This window comes from Hippocampus comes, unplaced genomic scaffold (assembly GCF_001891065.2).
Source record: "Hippocampus comes isolate QL1 unplaced genomic scaffold, H_comes_QL1_v1.1 scaffold142, whole genome shotgun sequence".
Classification (NCBI taxonomy): Eukaryota; Metazoa; Chordata; class Actinopteri; order Syngnathiformes; family Syngnathidae; genus Hippocampus; species Hippocampus comes.
Window position 1 is genome coordinate 466,293 of NW_017805482.1, and position 18,527 is coordinate 484,819.

General features: G+C 42.8%; 1 protein-coding gene across 5 annotated transcripts in view; it reads left to right on the forward strand.

The window, feature by feature from the left end:
• megf11 (multiple EGF-like-domains 11) overlaps positions 1-18,527 on the forward strand; it is an 88,851-nt gene that overhangs the window by 40,024 nt on the left and 30,300 nt on the right. For all 5 annotated transcript variants that reach the window (XM_019876012.1, XM_019876013.1, XM_019876015.1 and 2 more), the window contains 3 exons: positions 14,403-14,649; positions 14,737-14,857; positions 16,866-17,002. In XM_019876012.1, coding sequence (XP_019731571.1) covers positions 14,403-14,649; positions 14,737-14,857; positions 16,866-17,002 — 505 coding nt within the window. The remainder of the gene's footprint in view (positions 1-14,402; positions 14,650-14,736; positions 14,858-16,865; positions 17,003-18,527) is intronic.

Genomic DNA, 18,527 nt, shown 5'->3' on the forward strand with positions numbered 1-18,527 from the left:
TGGCAAGCAGGTGAAATTTTCCAGTGTTTTCCTCAAAAATGAGCAAATGATAAGTCTTAGTTTAATACATTTTAATCGTGCAACCGACAATAGTTTTTCTTTTGTGTGTACACCTGCATTTCTCTTGCTCCTTTCTCAATATATTACAGTATGTGGTTAAATATATATTATATGTATTGAAATATTTTGTGCTCTTTTGAAAGTGTTTTAAAGACCTTTAAAAATTTGAATGTCATAAATGCTATAAAAACATGCAGAGGGAGTTTTTAAATAAGGTATTTCGATGTCGTGGATTTCACTTAATGGGGCAGTCTGGAATGTAAATGGAGGGTTAATTACAGTCCATCATGGAAATTTGCTCAATTTCCACTCCTCCCGAGAGCCAATAAAATTAAGTCAAAAGTAAAACAGACAAAGCATCATGATCAAATCTAGTTGGTCAGCTAAGGTCTATGAGGTAACATACCCCTCCCCAAATGAGACTTGTGTCCATGTAACACACATTTTATTGATTGAATTCAACCTCAGCGGACTGAAGGCAAATTGCGACAGACATGGTGGGGGGGGGGGGGGCTACTGACATCATGTTAATTGTCAAATATATCATTGACATAATTGCATATTAGAATTTGGAATCTGTGTTGTTTAGTCATAGCCCGTCATGAAAGACACGGCGAGGAGCAACACCAACTAGTTGAACCATAAACATGGAGCCAGACCTGATACATGCAGCGAGAATGTACTTTGAAAAGACTGCTGTTAGGATTCCCTCTGGCACCCATCAACAATATTTACACATTATTCTCAGAAGTGCATGTAAGCCAGATGGTTCCCCTCCTCTCCCACAGCAGCAGGACATTGACATGCATCATCGTCAAAGACCTACAGGATGCAAATGACACGATCCGGGCGCGACATGCATGCACAGAAAGACTCAAGTCAAGTCAGTTCTCCATTTGTATCTTGATGCATGCGCTTCAATACAATTCCAGCATGCTAACATTTTAAAAAGCACCATTTCAGTTGTCTTCAAATAAAAACACTTTTTTTCCCCCAAATCCAATCGTTTTTTTGCTGCACCCCTAATATGCACATATATGGTGTGTATAAATGCACATATAACAATATGACTTTTTAAATATAAGAATCCTCAGTTTTGATTGATACCTCTGCTTCGCTATGCTTGTTTAGCAGTAGTGTAGGCGTGCACGGCATCACGCTGAGAGGTGTTTCTAATATATTGCCTCCTCATGTTACCTAATGTGAAAACCCCTCTTTGCAGAATACAGTGAAGTTAAAAGTCTATTTCTAAAAATATTGTGAAATGAACACTTTTGAACATTTTCAACACCTCCGGATTTGGACGTGATAAGATGTCACTGCTGCTGTAGTGATGCACTCTCCTGACTTGTGTGTAGGCAGTGTGGCTTCGCTTCCCCCCCTCACTGCTTGTGTGAGTGTGAATCTCGGTCTGTCTCTATATGTGCGCTACCATTGACTGGCGACCAATCCAGGGTGTGATCCGCCTTTCGGATCTAGCTCCCAATGAACCTAGTGCACTGGATCAACATGAGAGAAATCGAATGACGGGATTTACTAATGTACCAAATGATTCGGCTTTAAGTGTCCACGCCATCATCTCCAGTACATTATAATTAAATTCAGATGAATGGTCTATTTAGGAATAACACCAATAAACCACCAAATCGGTTTACCTTATGAAACGAACCGCTCAGTTGAAAGTATTTCTGGCGCTCAATGTGCGATTTAACAGTGTTTTGCATTTGGAACCAGTATTTAATTCTCATACAGAGATCTTTTTTATGCTCCCAAAGTTATGGCAAGAGAGAGAGTATTTGATGATCATGATCTCAAATAAAAATCTATTACTTTCCTCATTAGACAAACATGTCCTAAGACGACACGTTTACTGACAACTCCATTTATTTTCGGCCAGTTAGCCTGCTTGCTTGTTTCTATTTTCGCATTCTTTTTGTGTGTTCTTTCTCCAGGGGGGCGGAAACAATAGGATACCCATCGCACTTGTGTCAAGAGCGTTTACAACTCTTTGTTGAGGCGATGCATGTGTGTGATTGGGTGTGTGTCCGTATATCCATGCATCCTAGTTATGTCGAGTATTCAAACATTGAGTGTTATTTTGCATGCCCACAGTATGTCAAGTGAATTCAAGCAGTGTTTTTGTGTAAATTGTTTTTTGGGCCTAGAGCGCACATTGACTCTGCGCTCTGCTCTGTAGAGTCTTGTGCCGTCCCATTAAACAGGATTTATAGCCCCCATGAGCTCACTACTCCATTACCTTTGGGAGTAGGCCTAAAATGTGTGTGTACATTTGAGGGAGCGCGTTGTCATACGTTGTGGTGGGGGTTGGAGGGGGAGCCTGGCATTTACTGTGTATCGATGGTCAGTGCGATAGAATAATTTAGAGGCATGGCGTTCTGATTGCCGCTATCGCGCTGATTTTTGTCATTATCCACTAAGAGAGCTCTGAGAGTCGGCATCGTTAAGAACATTAAAAGGCCTTATCTGCTGTCCTTAAGAGAAGGTCAGCGCATCGAAAATAGCAGAAATGTCATGATAACAGTTTAGAGAGACGCAATGTCTCCTGAATACTAATGCAGAACAAAGCTCATTTCGCAGTCTGTAAGTCACGCTTGGTTTGGGTCCAGCGCCGTCTTTCTGAGGTTTGTCATGACAGACATTGTCTGATTGTTTTTGATGGGCTGTTTACACATACGCCCACGTGCTCCTCCTTATTCCATCCATGCGTTGCAAATGGTGTTGCTATGCTGTTGAGCTCGGAGTGTTTTATTTGTAGCCGCGCTGAAGCTTCTTGTCTTCTGGGTCTTCAAGATTGTCCAGTCGTCACCATCCGAGTCTATAAAGTGATAAAGTGGAACAATGTCTTTTCCTAACTTGATGGATGTTTAACTTCAAGTGTCGTGACACACATTCCAATCGTTGATCTGATAAAGCATAAACACATGAGCGTTTCAAAGCGTTTGGAGAACTCAATAATGACTGTGGGGCAAAAATTGTTTTTCTTTCACTGTTGGTACTTGTTAAAGTGCTCTCGGGCACACAATTGTAAATAGGGACCACCGTGGTTAATATAAGCAGATCAACAATGAAACGGAACAAGTCGCATGCGCATACAGATCTCCTAAATGTATTTTCTTCTCTTTGTGCATCCTAGTCAAACAACATCAACAATAATCTACTTCGACTACAAATTACCATCATAGTTATAGTGTGCGTGTGTGTGTGCGTGCGTGTGCGTGTGTGTGTGTGTGTGTATAATTATTTATATTTATATATATATATATATATATATATATATATAATACACACACACCGTATTTGCTGCACGATAAGGTGCACCTAAAAGCATTGCAAGCCAAGGGTACTCCTTATAATCCGATTCACCTAATATACGGATCAATATTGAGATTTCTTGGACATAGTATTTCAAATGTTCTGTAAAGCGCTTTGATACAGCTGCAGCAGTTGTGAAAGCTCTCTGTAAATAAACTGCATTGTATTGTCTTCCCTTTAGCGTAGCTCCATCTAGTGGATGCATAACGCAACCGCAGCCACTATTGCAGCTTCTATTCTATGCGCCTTATAATGCGGTGCGCCCTATGTATGAAAACAGTTTTAAAATAGGCCATTCATTGAAGGTGCGCCTTATACTCCGGGGCGCCTTATAGTGCAGAAAATACGGTGTGTGTGTGTGTGTGTGTGTGTGTGTGTGTGTGTGTGCGTGTGTGTGTGTGTGTGCGTGTGTGTGTGTCCGGCCAAAGTCATCTGGCATAGGCTGTATATACGGTATATTGTAATAGAGGGAAATGGACAAAACCATTAAAAAAATAACATAGCTGTAACTCCAGTGTTGATGTGTGTGTATACACCATGCATGGTAAAAAGCCAAAGCAAACTACAATAACCCTTGAAAATGTGATTGAACACTGGCACTTTGTCTGCTCAGGTTGTCACTTCCTGAGGGCTTGTGTTGAGATTTGCCTGAAATACCCCGAGAACTGAAGACACATACCAAGTCTCGTGTCGTGTTTTCTTTGCAAACAGCTTATGCGGGAGTCTCTTAGGAATCGCTTGTGTTTTGCTTCTTCGCTTCCTCCGATGGCTGTGTTGGGGTGACCTTGCTTGATTCTTCATTTGGGGGAACATTAGCAGTCCCTCTCGGATCCACCGGTGCCCCTGCAATCTCCTGACGTTTAACCCTGCACTTCATCGCAGTGGTGCAGTGATTACAGGCCATCCTGAGGAACATCGATTGTCCCTGCTCCTCCTAGGCAAACCCCACACAATGCTGACGAATGAACTCGTGGCCCTGCCAAGTCCAATTAACTGTCAGTGCCGCATCGATGGGCTCCTCCGTTTGTTGAGAGTGAAGAAAAACAAACTTTTAATCAAATTTGCCTCCAGGCCCCAGGGTATTTGGGGGTTGTAGTTTGCATTCCGCCGCGCTCTCGCCCCGCTTGCATTCATGGCACCCTCTCAGGAGGTTCCATCTCATGTCGTGGGCCCGAGATAGCACGGCAACCTGCACCTTTTCTATTATCTCTGACTGATAAATCAGCCAGCATTTTAATCATATACCGCTACGTAGCAGGGAAGCAAGGCTGACTGCATTCATTTGGATTTGCATTCCCAAGCATACAGTAGAGCGCTCGGCTCGGCGACACCGAATTACCTTTGTGCATTGTTTATTTTCGGTGGGAGTTTACAGTGCTCTCGCACAAGCCCCGAGTGCATGTCATTGTTTTGAATACTGATAAAACAATTGACTGGTTAATCAATATAACCAGGTTACAATCTTGCAGAATAGTTGTTTTTTATTTTATTATTATTATTTTTTTTAAGAATGAACATCTTCGCCAATCCCCTCTGTTAATTCTGCCACGGTCAAGATAAACAACTGTGCTCTGCTCTCCTGTGATTAGAGTACCGCAGACGTTACGAGCCCCAAAATTCAATTAAATTGTTTGCCACACAGGGAGAAGGAAAAAAAAAAAAGGCAATCTACTTTCTACTTTGGGCATTTCAACTCTAGTTTCCAAATATTGATAAAAAGGCACTCTGAGTAATGAGGGTCAAACAATCAAAAGTATTCAAACGTCTGTAGAAAATACGACTTCGGTCTCCAACGTTTGCAGCAAGAAAAGGCTCGGTGAAGATGACATGATTGTGGAGCGTGGCTGTGAGAATTTTGTGAACCAACGTTGAGTATCTGAGAGAGTCTGACTCACAAATTCTGTTGTGTTGTTTAAAACGGTGTTAGAAGAGGTGAGCTCGGGGCTGCACTACACCAAACTCCCCCAAGCATGCATCTGTGGTCCTCGCACTTCTTGGAAAAGAAACAAGCCTTCCCAAACGAGTTTTGAAGCACACGATTTCTATCTCGGTACTTTTGCCATCAAGGTAACTCCGCTGAATCATTTGCATGTATGAGCAGATGTCGTCGTGTGCATTAAATGGAGACATTCCAGTTCGGCTGAGATGAAGCCGCCCCCTTTTTCGGAAGAATTCGAATTGAAACTCCTCACCTTGTGATTCTCTCGCTTTTTGTTCCGGGGCGGAGGCGTTTCAACGAGCGGATGACAGAATCCCCCCCCCCCCCCCCCCCCCCCAACCCAGACAGCACAAAAAGAGGTTTAAGGTCTGCGGATCGATATCGCCGGCGCTCGCGTGGACTCTCAAACAAGATTCCACGTGGATTTGTTTTCTTACATCGTCTCCTTGTTTTAGTTTAATCAAAAGTGACCAGTGATTACACGTATTGATGTGTTGTTTTAGTATTTTAGACACTCTTCCGCCCCATGCCAACAATCAATCACAACTGAAGGCTCACGCTGACAGTCGCTGGAACCTTGCGTCTCTTCCCCCCCTCCCCCCCCCCCCCCCCCCCCGGACGAATCAATTCATTTGTTTGACGCCCCTTTAGTGTTACGACAGTATGTTTTCCCATCCCTCGCGCTCTTGCTTTCTCTTTTCCGCAATGACAGGCATGAAGCTCCATATGTTTACTTCACTGTGACTTTGAGACTGGAGCGAAGAATTATTCATAAGCTGCGTGCGTTTTAGGTCGAGGAAGAACAACGCTGCTTTTAGAGCCAGCGGTTCGTTTGACATGAACATCAGGATTTCCACAGTTTTCGGCGGGGAGAAGTCTCAAAAGATTTTTATCCCGGAGAGATGAGGTAAAAAAAAAAAAAAAAAAAAAAACGGAATAAAAATTATATGTTACTGTTTCGGTCCTTTTGTGCTATGCAGCGATCTACTGTATCTATCTATCCTAAGTCCATCCTTGTAACATGTTGAGTGTGTTCGGACACATTTGTAGTACTTTGGGTCATTTTTCCTGAGTGTATGTTATTTAAATGTTCAGGGATATGATATGCACTTCCTCAGCCAACAGTGTCAGCGCACGGATTCCAGCAAAACATCCTTATCATCCTTTATGACCGACGTAATATACTGCAATTTGGCACTCGTGGTGCCCGGGCATGCAGGAACTCAAACCAAGAATTTATGACTTTCTAATGATCATTTGCATAATGTGATATCATTAAAAAGCAATTATCGCTTAATTTTGGTGCACCCATGTCTTTGTGTTGTTTAGAGTAATTTAGTAGGTATTGCGGCGCTCCAGCGAAATTGCGCGTGTGTTTGAGGGGCACGTCCATCACCTGTGGCTCATGGCAGGTACAATTATTGGCTTGGGTAAGAAAAAAAAAACACACAGGGTGCTAGCACAGAAGCAACTAACAGCACTAACCACTGACCTCAACGTACATTTGGAAAGATTCTGTGATGATGCAAATTCATTGGGCTTTAGTGTACTTGTGGTAGACAAATAAGAAAAAAAATGAAATGGTAGCACAACAGTCTCTTCTGTGATGTTTGATATAGCGCTTGCTTCAATCGTTGCAATGACAACTTACAGGTGCACCAGGAGCAGACACACCTAAGCTGAATTTCAACCATTACCCGATGCAATTTTTGCATGACCTCTCATAAGGACAGCCACCGTAGAAAATGGATGGACGAATGGATTTGTGTTGGTTCTTATTTTAGCTGACTACTTTCTAGTTAACAGGGAACGATGATGTAAGACGACACGGACAGAACATTTTTGGCTTCATTGTCCATCTGGTTGCGTGTTAGTCAGAGTCGTTCTCTGTCTGGACTCTACCATTACCATCCTGGCTCAAAGGTGGAATCCCATCACTCGTAGTTGCGAATATAGTCTAAAGTTCTTTATTCGCATATTTATTCTGATATTTACCAACACTAAAAGACTCTGAAGTCAATTCAGAGATAAATACATGATGCAAGTTTGAAAATAATTTCAGAAAATGTAGGCTTTAAAGCGCCTCATTGTCAGCAGTGAGTGTGCGCTTATCATGGGGAGAAAGGTGAAGGAGTGAGGAAAAAGTCTGACGTGACAGAAAGCACATGGACCGGGGGCTGCGGTATGGCGTGGCTGCTTAAGAGCGCCTCCTTGTGGCATGGAAAAGTCCAAGTATACCGGACAATTTTTAATCATTGACATGGGCGGGGTTATTTGCAACACTCTTCTTTGTTGTGTGTACAATTTAGAAGCTATTTACGTTTAATTTACAAGGACTTTCATGGGTTCTTATTTAGTACACGTAGCAACCCTTCAGAAAGTTTAAAAAAAAAAACAAAACATGTAGTCGTGATCATTCCTAGCTTCTTCTGGAACGGAATAGATGCACGTTTACCTGCATCTTACGATGTTTTTGTGCACAAAAAAAAAAAAAATGCTGAGTTGTTTCCTAACCAACTTGCTGAATTTTGAGCAGATTGGGTTACTTTTGCCCACTACCTTCTTCTACTTTTTCTTCAGTGTTGGTGGTAAAATTAGTGTTATTTTTAACCACAGCTCTGCAGATAATCTGGCAACCCATTTCTTGGTAGCTTTAACTCCTCAGTAGATGGGTAGTTTATACACCTTGATCACCAAACTCTTAACCTAACATGCTGCGTCAAATCCACAACTCAACGTGCTGGGTATGAATAACCCAGCATTATCTCTGTCCCATTTGGACCCAGCGCTGGGTTAATTATTTCATGCTATTTTGGTTAACTTTTAAGCCAGCAGTGCTAAGAGTGTAGAAGACATTTATTTTAACATCACAAGGATGTTAATGGACTCTTTCTTATTACAGCATTAACGTAGCAACCCTCTATTATATTTCATGGAAAACGATTGTGAAATGTTGTGTACTCCTGATCATTTCGAGCTTTTTATGACGAGAACTGACTAAATAAAGTCCCAAATATACGTGTGTGCCTGCCCAAATCTTACTATGTTTATGTACATAAATTGAAAATTCCTTTTACATGGGTGTTAGCAGCATAGCCAATGACAACACAAACGAAATTCGTGAGCGTTCTTTGACTTTCTCATGGCGCTGTTGGGGGTGGGGCTGCCCTATTTCGACATTCCATGAATGAACATCGGTCTCTGCGTTCTGACCGGACCCCTTGTCATTGACTGCGAATGCCCTCAGGCACAATTGGCTCCATGCTAATTACAATTGATAATTGAAAAAAGGAAATCAATGTGTGCAAACCGGGAGTGCTAAGAGTTAGTTTTATCAGGTTGACATTGTTTTGTTTTGTTTTTTTGAACTGAGATGGGTGGAACACAAACCTGACTTTGTTGATTGCATTGCAGTAACCGTGTACTGTTGTGCCTGGTGGAGATAAACCTTTATCCCTCTCTCATGGCTTTTTTTTTTTCCTGTTATATTAAACGAAAGCAAAAGGTCTCTGCAGGACGAGGCGGGTTATTAAATAAAAAGAAGAGCGTGACAGTCAGTTGAACAATATGATGATCCAGACGCTTTTATGAGCCGTGTGAGGTTCTGTAGAACGAGCGCCTGGTTTCCTGCATGGGAGGGTCTTTTCACCCTCTGCTACCCCAAAAAAAAAAAAGGGTATGGTTTTATTTGAAATATCATAAAGTTGTTTGGCAAAAAGCCTACAAAGATCCGGCTTGGTCATACTCGGTAGACCTGTTGACTCAGCTGAGGATGTAACTGCAGAGGAGCTGACAGGCACCTGCAACCCTTGCATTGATACAACTCGGAACAAACAATCAGCTCCACTTTGCGATATCAGCCAACTCTGACTTTTTTTTTTTTTTAATCAGAAAAGCCATCCGTAGATGAATCAAGTCATTTTGGTATCACTTTTAACGATCCGGATAATCAACCGTCGCATCCTGTTTCTACCCGTCCACGTGTAAAGGCGCTATCAAGGATCCGGGATGCGCGTTAGGGCGAAAGCGTCTGAGCAATTTGTGTTCGAAGCTTCTTCTCCTTATGTTGTTAATGTGGCCCTGTGCTCATCAGTCCTGGGGGGAGGGGGGGGGGGATGCACAGGGCCTTGGAGAAGATGAATTAAGGCAGGACAAATAACACGCCCAACAACAGAAGCTGCAAGGAGGGCGCCTCTCCAATCGAGCAGAACCACCCCTATGACTACTGGCAGGTTTTTATGTATGCTTTCCAAAGGCATTTGTCAAGCTAACAGTGACGTGTCCGTCCTGCAAGTCTTCTTTTGTTTACCTATTGCGGCTAATATCAAAACCTTAACATGACTGCGGTGTTTTGTAATCACTCGCATTTGAGTCCTTCACACACAACAGAAGGTGCTTATGATCCCAAACTTAGATTTCCTGAAACAATGCTGGATTTAAGTCTGCTTTTGAGTTTGGGGGGCGGGGGGAGAATGCTGACTACTTTGATTTTTTTTTTTTTTTTTTTGACAACCATCCAAAACAACCTTTACCGTAAGTCCGGGTTTTTTTTCAAGGTGCAGTCCCCTCGGTGAACATAAAATTGTTATTGCTGTGATTGCTGTGGTAGTGTTTGTGTGTGCTAGTGTTCACCTGGGCATAAAAAGAGAGTTGTGAAATACTTTGAATCTGGTTCAATGATTTGAAGGCACATTTAAATGTAGTCCTAAAAATAAATTTCGATTTCAAAGCAATTTCATTAATTAGTTACATCCATCCATTTTCTAACCTTGCCTGTCCTCACAAGGGTCATGGGCGTGCTGGAGACCCTGAACGGGTTGCCAGCCAATCGCGGGGCATACATAGACGAACAACCATTCACTCACAATCACACTTGGGGACAATTTAGTGTGTTCTATTAACCTGCCACGCATGGTTTTGGAATGTGGGAGGAAACCGGAATACCCGGAGAAAACCCACTTAGGCCCGGAGAGAACATGCAAACTCCACATAGGGAGGCTGGAGATGGAATTGAACCCGGTATCTCTGCACTGTGAGGCGGACGTGCTAACCAGCTGGTCACTGTGCCGCCCCTAATTAGTTACATTTCAAGTTAATTTTCAAGTTTTGTTTTTTTTTTTTTTTTTTTACAAAATTGTTCCAACTTTGAATTATTTGTCATCAAAATGTTGAACCACTGCATACCATGTAGAGTGCTGCTTTTCTTATTAATGTCCAAACATTGAGCCCGATTGAAGTTTTGCAATTCAAAGTTCTTTGGAATTATTGCTTTGGGTTTTGTACCATTCGGTTTGAACCAGACTTTTTGGAACGGATTTATGGTGAAAACCAAGGTGCCACTGTCTGTCCTCGAGAAGCTGCAAGCGTCCCACCTCAACAACCTTGCGAACAACATTCCCAGACAACCTGCTTTTTGACTCGTCCATTTTGGCTCGAGCTTTGAGAGTGTTCTGGCGAGTTTCTGCGGCACCTCCTTATGATAGAGTGTCAATCGGTGTGTGCTCAGGAGGCCACGCTGAGGAAAACTTGCGAGCAAAGTCAGCTGCTGGAAGATGTTTGTTCTTAATCCCACTGCAGTCGGTCACTCATCATGCCGACTCTTGAGCACACTTCAAAGCTGCGCACTAGCGTCGGGGCTTTCTCAGCCCATGCTTTGGCCGTCACCTTCAAAAGTTTGCTAGTGGCTCCTTCTTCACAGTGCAATCTGTTTTGTTCCAGCCAAGGAGATTATACCTAGCATCTTGGGATTGTTCTTCCCCCCTGTATGTGAGGTTATCCGCATCCTTACTCTTATACAATATGAGCTCTAAGAGTCCAAGGCGACTTGTGTAAGCGTCCGCTCATTAAGTAGTTTGACCCCAGGTACATGCAGTTAATGGATCTGATCTGTTATCGGACGCGCCGCGAGACCTGTTGCCGGCGCAAAACATCTCACTGGGGGTGAATCGTCACGTCACTCCATTTAGCCGTGCTCCCCAGAAGCTGACGTCCTTCTGCTCGCGTCCTCTGTGTCTGCTTGCTGCGCATCAGCTCTGACTTCTAAATTACACCTAACTGCTGTCAATACGGGTAAAGTGAGAAACGCCTGGGCCAAGATGGATAATTGGCTTTGCTCCGTGTGCGCCAAGGCTTCCAACCGCAAGCCACAGACGGTTTATGACTCCAAATGGTGACACCGGTTGAGCTCCTAAGCAGCAGAAAAGTACACAATGCAATTTTCTGTGATCACCTACACGTGTTTGAGTGGTGTGAATGTCATATCTGCACTACAAAGTGAAGTCTGGAAACTATAAGCGAAGTAGATCCTCTTTTTTTTTTTTTTTTTACCGGTAATGTATATGTATGAAAATGAATCCTACAACCGGACCGAGACCCACTTTTTGATATGTTCTTGGGGTGTGATTCGCTTCAAGTGTGAATACTGTACAAACCACCGCCAGTCCGCCCCAATGACAGGATACATGCACCTTTTTGGGCTTAACAAGACACCGTAGCCTGGCATCACGAAAACTATTCCGCATTTTGTCTGCACCAAAACTTGATTTTTTATTTTTTTATTTTTTTTTAATTCTGTGTATGATTGTGCTGCACTGTTGCAAACCAAATTGCCCCCCTGGGGACAGTGAAGCTGTTGTTGTGCCGAATGAAATATGGCCTGACCTTCTGACATGCAAAGGGTGACGCTTGCTGTTATTATACTTGCTGTGTATCACAACAAATTGTATTTTGGAGTATAAATAAGTAAAATCCGCTCATGTCAGAGATAATGGTGCTAATTGAGGATAATGGCGGTAATGGTGTGCTCAGCAATTTGCTTGTTTTCAATCGAACAAACCAAGATGGAAAACTGTGCTCAAAATACTCCTGCAAACCTGGCCTCAATGTCCTGACTTTTATCAACCACTCAACCTTTTGCGAACCATTCCCGCCACATATGAGCCCATGCAAGAGCAGATTTATGTTCACTCAATACGACCAGTAAGCCGCGCCGCCTCTTGTCGATGCGGCCGCAGCAGCCACGGTGGCGGAGCGGCATGTTTGACGACCACCCTCTGGGCGAACCTGGCTTTATCCGTGAAGGGAATGATCATCTTCATGCTGTGTGCCTGGAAAAACAAGCTTGGCTGGCAACCACCAAATAGGCTTCATTGAGTTGCCATATTGGCTGATCACACCTCTAGCAAAGCGAACATACAAGGCACCGGCCTTTTAGGCTGCGAGCAATCAATAGTGGAATACTCAGCTCGCAGGCTGCCATGAATAGGCCTCAAATTGTGGATTCGATGTGGAGCAAAAGAGCAGGTGTTGATGGAGATACATCAGGCAGTACCCATCACTTAAATCAGCACTCCACATGCTCAAGAACAATTAAGTTTGCAAGGCAGCCGGCAACTTGCGCTCTGGGCCAATTGCTCTTCACATAAAAAAAAAAATGGTTGTTTATTTAACATTGAAGGATTAGCTCTTTGCTTGCGCTTTGTGGGATTATTGAGTGCCTCTAAACACACCCGTCACTTGCGCAGCGTGCGGATGCGCTTGTTTTACACCACTCCCTCAGACCCCACTTGGTCATGTCATCGGGCTATTTACTTGGGCCCGCATGAAGCCGCTCCTTTTAAGAGCGTCAATATAATAGTGCGGTTGCAAGAGCCAAGAGTGCGGTTAGGGGAGATGAATGTATGCTCTGCGCAATTACGCCAATGAAATACAATTCGTTTAGCAAAGTTGTAAAAGCTCACACTGGACCATCAATACGTTTTTGTCAATAGTGACTTATATGTCTGGAAGATTTGAACAGCTGACACATATGGGTTGCCTATTTGTAGACTCATTTAAGGTTACGCTTTTTATTATGGCTTTGATGTGTTATATACAGTAACTAAGAGGAGTGGAAAATAAGCAGTCACCCGCCTTTGCAGCTATCACAGCTTCAGCACTTCTGAGAAGACTTTCTACAAAATGTTGCAGCGGGTCTTTGGAAAGTTCAGTGACGTTGGAACAGAGAGACGGCCTGGCTCGCTGTCTCTGTTCTGGTACATCCCAAAGGTGTTTGATGGCATCCGTACCATACTTCTCCGGGCCTGGACCTCACTTTGTGCACTGGGAACAGAAAAAAGCCATTCCCAAACTGTTCTCATCCAAGTTGGAAGCTTAGAATTGTCTTACTAAGATGTGGAATCAAAGGGATTGTTTGCAGTTTTAAAAACCACAAGCAAGATTTGAATGTAGCTTCACTCGCTTCACTAATTCCACCCAAACTCTCCAAAACCTTGAATCCGACCAAAACAGCTGCCTTCACTAACATTCATAATGGCATGCAATTATGAAAGGCACCGTTGTGATAAATAGTCATCGACAATGCTGTCCAGCTTAAAAAAAAGTAGGAGCAGTAGCTATACTACGCTAGCATTAGCACTGTCAACAAACTATGTTAGCCACAGCTGCTACGTTGGTAACCTGACTTATTTGTGTGACCATAACAATAAATGTATCATTTTGAAGTCCTATATTTTTGGAATGTACAATCAACTAAAATCAAAAAGAAATGATAAATGCACCTTTTGAGCAAAAATGTTGCTAAATTCATTTGGCTCCTGCCTGAGGTCCTTTCACATAGCTTCTGTTTTCTAGTGTTATGTCCAGTTGTTAGCAAACAAGGAATGGGCCTTTTTTCCCCCAGCGGTGGATATTCCAAAATAGAGTCAGGAAAGCTCTTGCGGCGCAAGCTAACAGGTCAATGTCAGTGTGTGGGTTTAGAGAATCTCATTGTGTTATTTTAGTGTTTTTATTCATTTAGGTTTCTCAGGTTTTGCAAAGGCCACACAGTGGTCTAGAAGTTAGCATGTCTGCTTCACATTCGAGGGGTTCTGGGTTTGAATCCCGGCTACCTCCTGTGTAGAGTTGGCAAGTTTTCTCTGTGCTCGTGCGCTCTCCAGGGACTCGTCAGAATTTGTATTACGTTGTTGCCAATGATTTACAATGTCACTCATTAAAATGCTGTTGCAGTATTTTTGTTTGTTTGTTTGTTTGTTTTCTCGTCACTCCGAATGCCACTTTTGTGTTCCTGCAGGTTGCGAGAGTGACTTCTGGGGACCTCATTGCAGCAATCGCTGTCAGTGTCAAAATGGGGCAAAGTGCAATCCCATCACAGGGGCATGTGTTTGCACCGATGGCTACCAAGGGTGGCGCTGTGAGGAGCTCTGTGAGCCGGGTTACTACGGGAAGGCTTGCCAACTGCCATGCCAGTGTCTCAATGGAGCCAGCTGCGACCACGAAACTGGAGAGTGCATCTGCGCACCGGGCTACACGGGCGCTTTGTGAGTAGCGATGAGCATTGGACGCCGTCTGTGACTTCAGTTGAAATTTGCACCAGTTTGTCTGACTGTTGTCTTATGTGATGGTAGCTGTGGAGAACGCTGCCCCTATGGCAGTCACGGGCTGCAGTGTGAGCAAGGCTGCCCCTGTCAGAATGGAGGCACGTGCCACCACATCACTGGGGATTGTTTCTGCCGTGCAGGGTGGACGGTAGGTCCTTTGAGTCAACTTGGAAAAATATTCATCAATCATGTGCAGTGTGTGCATTTTCATTTTCGTGCTGGTTCAAATGTAGTTTACTGTGTTTGGGAATTTTTCTTGACGTACCGGCGGAACGAGGGCCTTAGACCAGATAAAAGTAGGTTTAAGGTGTGACATGGGAGTGGATTTTCACTCCCGTCCCGTTCTAGTCCCGGACCATGGTAAAACTTCTCCCGCTCCCGGCTTGCTTCTGTTCAGAATGACTCCCACTTTTGTTCCACTCTCATTTTGGAGGTCAGCTACATTAAAAATGACTGCACATCTGTCCGCGTGTTTTTTCCTACTGAATGATCCCGCTCCTGCCTTCTCCCGTGAACTTTTTATGCTAAACCCTCCCTATCCCTTGATTAAAGGTAAAGTAGACTCCCATTCCGCAGGATTCCGAAAAATTGTCAACCTCGAGTTCTCCCTGAGTGGTGGTGTGAATGTGAGCGTAAATGCTTGTCTGTCTCTCTCTTGTGATCCTGTGATCCAATGTCGACGAGTCCAGGGTATATTCCGCCTTTTACCCAAAGTCAGATGAGCTAGGCTCCAGCGCCCCACATCTTTACAAAGGCATTGTACAATTTTATTTCAAAATTCTTTTTTTTTTTTTTTTTTTTTTTTTTTTGTATGTATGCAATCTACTGTTTGCGATAGATGCCGCCTACAGTATGCAAGAGTAATCGTTTCAGATGGTCTTTTGGCCCAACATCCATATCGCTTCCCATATAACTGAACATTTCCCATACTAACAGGCCTTCCCAGCGCCCTCTTTCCCTCTCGGTTAGTGAGGAGGCTGCGGGTCCCACTGCCCTATAGTCAATCCCCTGCCACTTCCAGTTATTAAACACCAGCTTGTGCTGGATATTCACACTGAGCAAGGGGCAGGCCCATTTCTGTAGATCACTTGCCTGACATGCCCCACATTGCAATACAACCATGCCACACTATCATGTGCCCTAGATGAATTCCCCAGGAGGGATAATTATTTTTAACACTCGTAGAACTTTACATAACTTGAAATGTTACATCAACTTGCCAAGGGACGACAGATGGAAACGTATGCCTATAATCTGTCATTATAACACGCAAATGTTCATTAATACGCACTGTTTTTAGATGTATAATTGAACAGAATAAGCGCTATAGAAATTGGAAGGATGGCTGTTTAAACAGTATTACCACTGCCTTTCTTTTTGGAGACATCACATGATTCTATGGGGTGTATGGCATTTCCAAATACCTGTATGATTTAAAAAAATTTCCCCCCTAAAGGATTACTAAACATCAACTTGTGTATCTTTTACAGCTAAATTATTATGAGGAAAAAGAACAGGAACAGTCTGATCATAATAATAATGTACAGACTAAATAGCATATTAATCATATGCAATATGAATATTGAATAATATATGACAGGCTGTGAACCAACGGTGTTCACCTTCATCTTCCAATGTTATATTAATTTTAATTTTCTTGGTGTGGATCACAATAAAAGCTCGACGCACTGCACTTTAAATGAATTATGTACCAATACAGTTCTGGCGACACATTACAGCACTCGTCCCTGACAAGGTACAGTAACATCAATTAGGGTCAGCAAAATCATCAATCCTGATGAAAAGATCATCATTTAGTCTGTGGATCATTCCAACTCAGCAAATTTCATCAAATCATTTTAAATAATGCCACCTAGTCACGAATAAACCTTGTCACAGTTGACATTGTTTCACTGATCATTGAAGCATTCCAGCACTGGCATCTATCGAACCTGGCAGGCAATACAGAAAACCAATTATGAAGAATTTAGATGCAAATGAACATATCAAAAGTTCCACATTTTCAAATGCTTACATTTCCTCAAAGAGATAAATACGAAATAACACACATAAGAACCAAAGTAATCACCTCTGACTACGACAAATATGACTAGTCTCTCTAATCATGTATCTCATTTGGTTTCTGTTCTTCACAGGGTTCCGTTTGTGGCCAGCCGTGCCCAGTTGGCAAGTATGGCATCAACTGCAGTAAAGACTGTTCTTGTCGCAATGGCGGCCTGTGTGACCACATCACAGGGCAGTGCCAGTGTGCGGCCGGGTTCAGCGGTCGCAGGTAACACCACGACACCCCGAACGGCTTAATTTAACACACAAATGACAAAATGTGATGTTTAGTAGGTCCGCTTTGCATATAGGTCAGACAATGGGATAATATATTGATATTCTATGCAAAGAGTGACAATCACACACCCGTGTAAAGCCCCTCACTGATCTATTCTCTCCGTTGACTTCCTAATGAAGAACCAACCTGATATTTTAAAAGAGAACGGAAACGCTTGAATAAGTCCATTCTCAAGTGAAATAAGTTGTTAAAAAAAAACATTACGCCATTTCAAGGTGAGCTGGAAGCTTCCAATAGTGTTGTAAATGTTTAATTAATCTCGTATTTCATACAGAGCGGTCAGGATTTCATGTCTCCAGCCTTCATCTCCCTCTACTCCCAACTTGTCCATTGATCTCACGGTGGGCTACATGCTGTTTGGGCTCTGGTCATTAATTCTAAGTAATGGGTTTTTATTAAAGTCTCATTGAAATCCACACATCTTTTTAGTTCCCCGTGTCTGCCCAAGGAGCCCAGAGCAGCTTGGCTTTATTACTTCAGCTCAAGCAACCGTCTCACTAATAGAAACCTTGTCAGGGCCTTTATTTTACCTTTTTTTTTTTTTTTGCCAAACTGTGCTCATTCATTTTGTCAGTGATGAGCAAATTGACCTGCTAGGAATAGCCTGGCGCAGCCTAGCATAAAGAGACGTACAGTATGATGGTAGACATCCGCACACTTCTTTAAGTATGCCTGCCAGAGGTAAGAGTACTCTCAGTCACATAAATACGTAAGTCGAGGGGTTCGTAGGTTTTAGATGGATTTGCTCTACGTTCAGAATGGAAAAAAAGCAGAGGACGACTTCGTTTGAACACAGCTCTTCTCTCTTTTTTTTTATTTTTTCCACGGCTGCCTCCTAACTCTCCAACGAACACTCCCCCTTCCGGTAACGTCCCCTCCTTCCTGCCTTTCTTCACCAATCACATGCAAGCAACATAAGAATACTTCAGGAAGCATCAAACAGAATGCAACTAACATAAAAGAATACAATGCCCCAACATAAAATGACAATAATTAACAATTCAACAAAAGCTTACAAATACAAGCAGAAATTAAGTCTGAACTTGGAACCGACAAGTTTCAAGTGAAGTCACTATTTCATGAATAGTAGGAACATTTATTCACGCATTAGCCACTTTGTACTCAGTGTCTGTACCTGCGCTAGTTAGCTTTAGCGACACAGTCACATTTCACATTTTTAATCGTCCCAAACCAGTCTCCGCGTTGTCTATTCCTTTGGTTTGTCAATTAAATGCACAACGGACATGAAGCTAAGTTAATGCTTTACATTTTGTGGGTTTTTTTAATGATGAGTAATGTAAGATGTCAAACTTGTGTCTCTTATCTTTGAGTTACATATCTTGTAGCAATTCTCATTCCCCTTTGTGTCAAAAAATGATATATCCAAGTGTAACAATACACTTCAGTGCTCTTTTCATGACACCTTACAAATCAAATGAAATCTTCACAAATATAA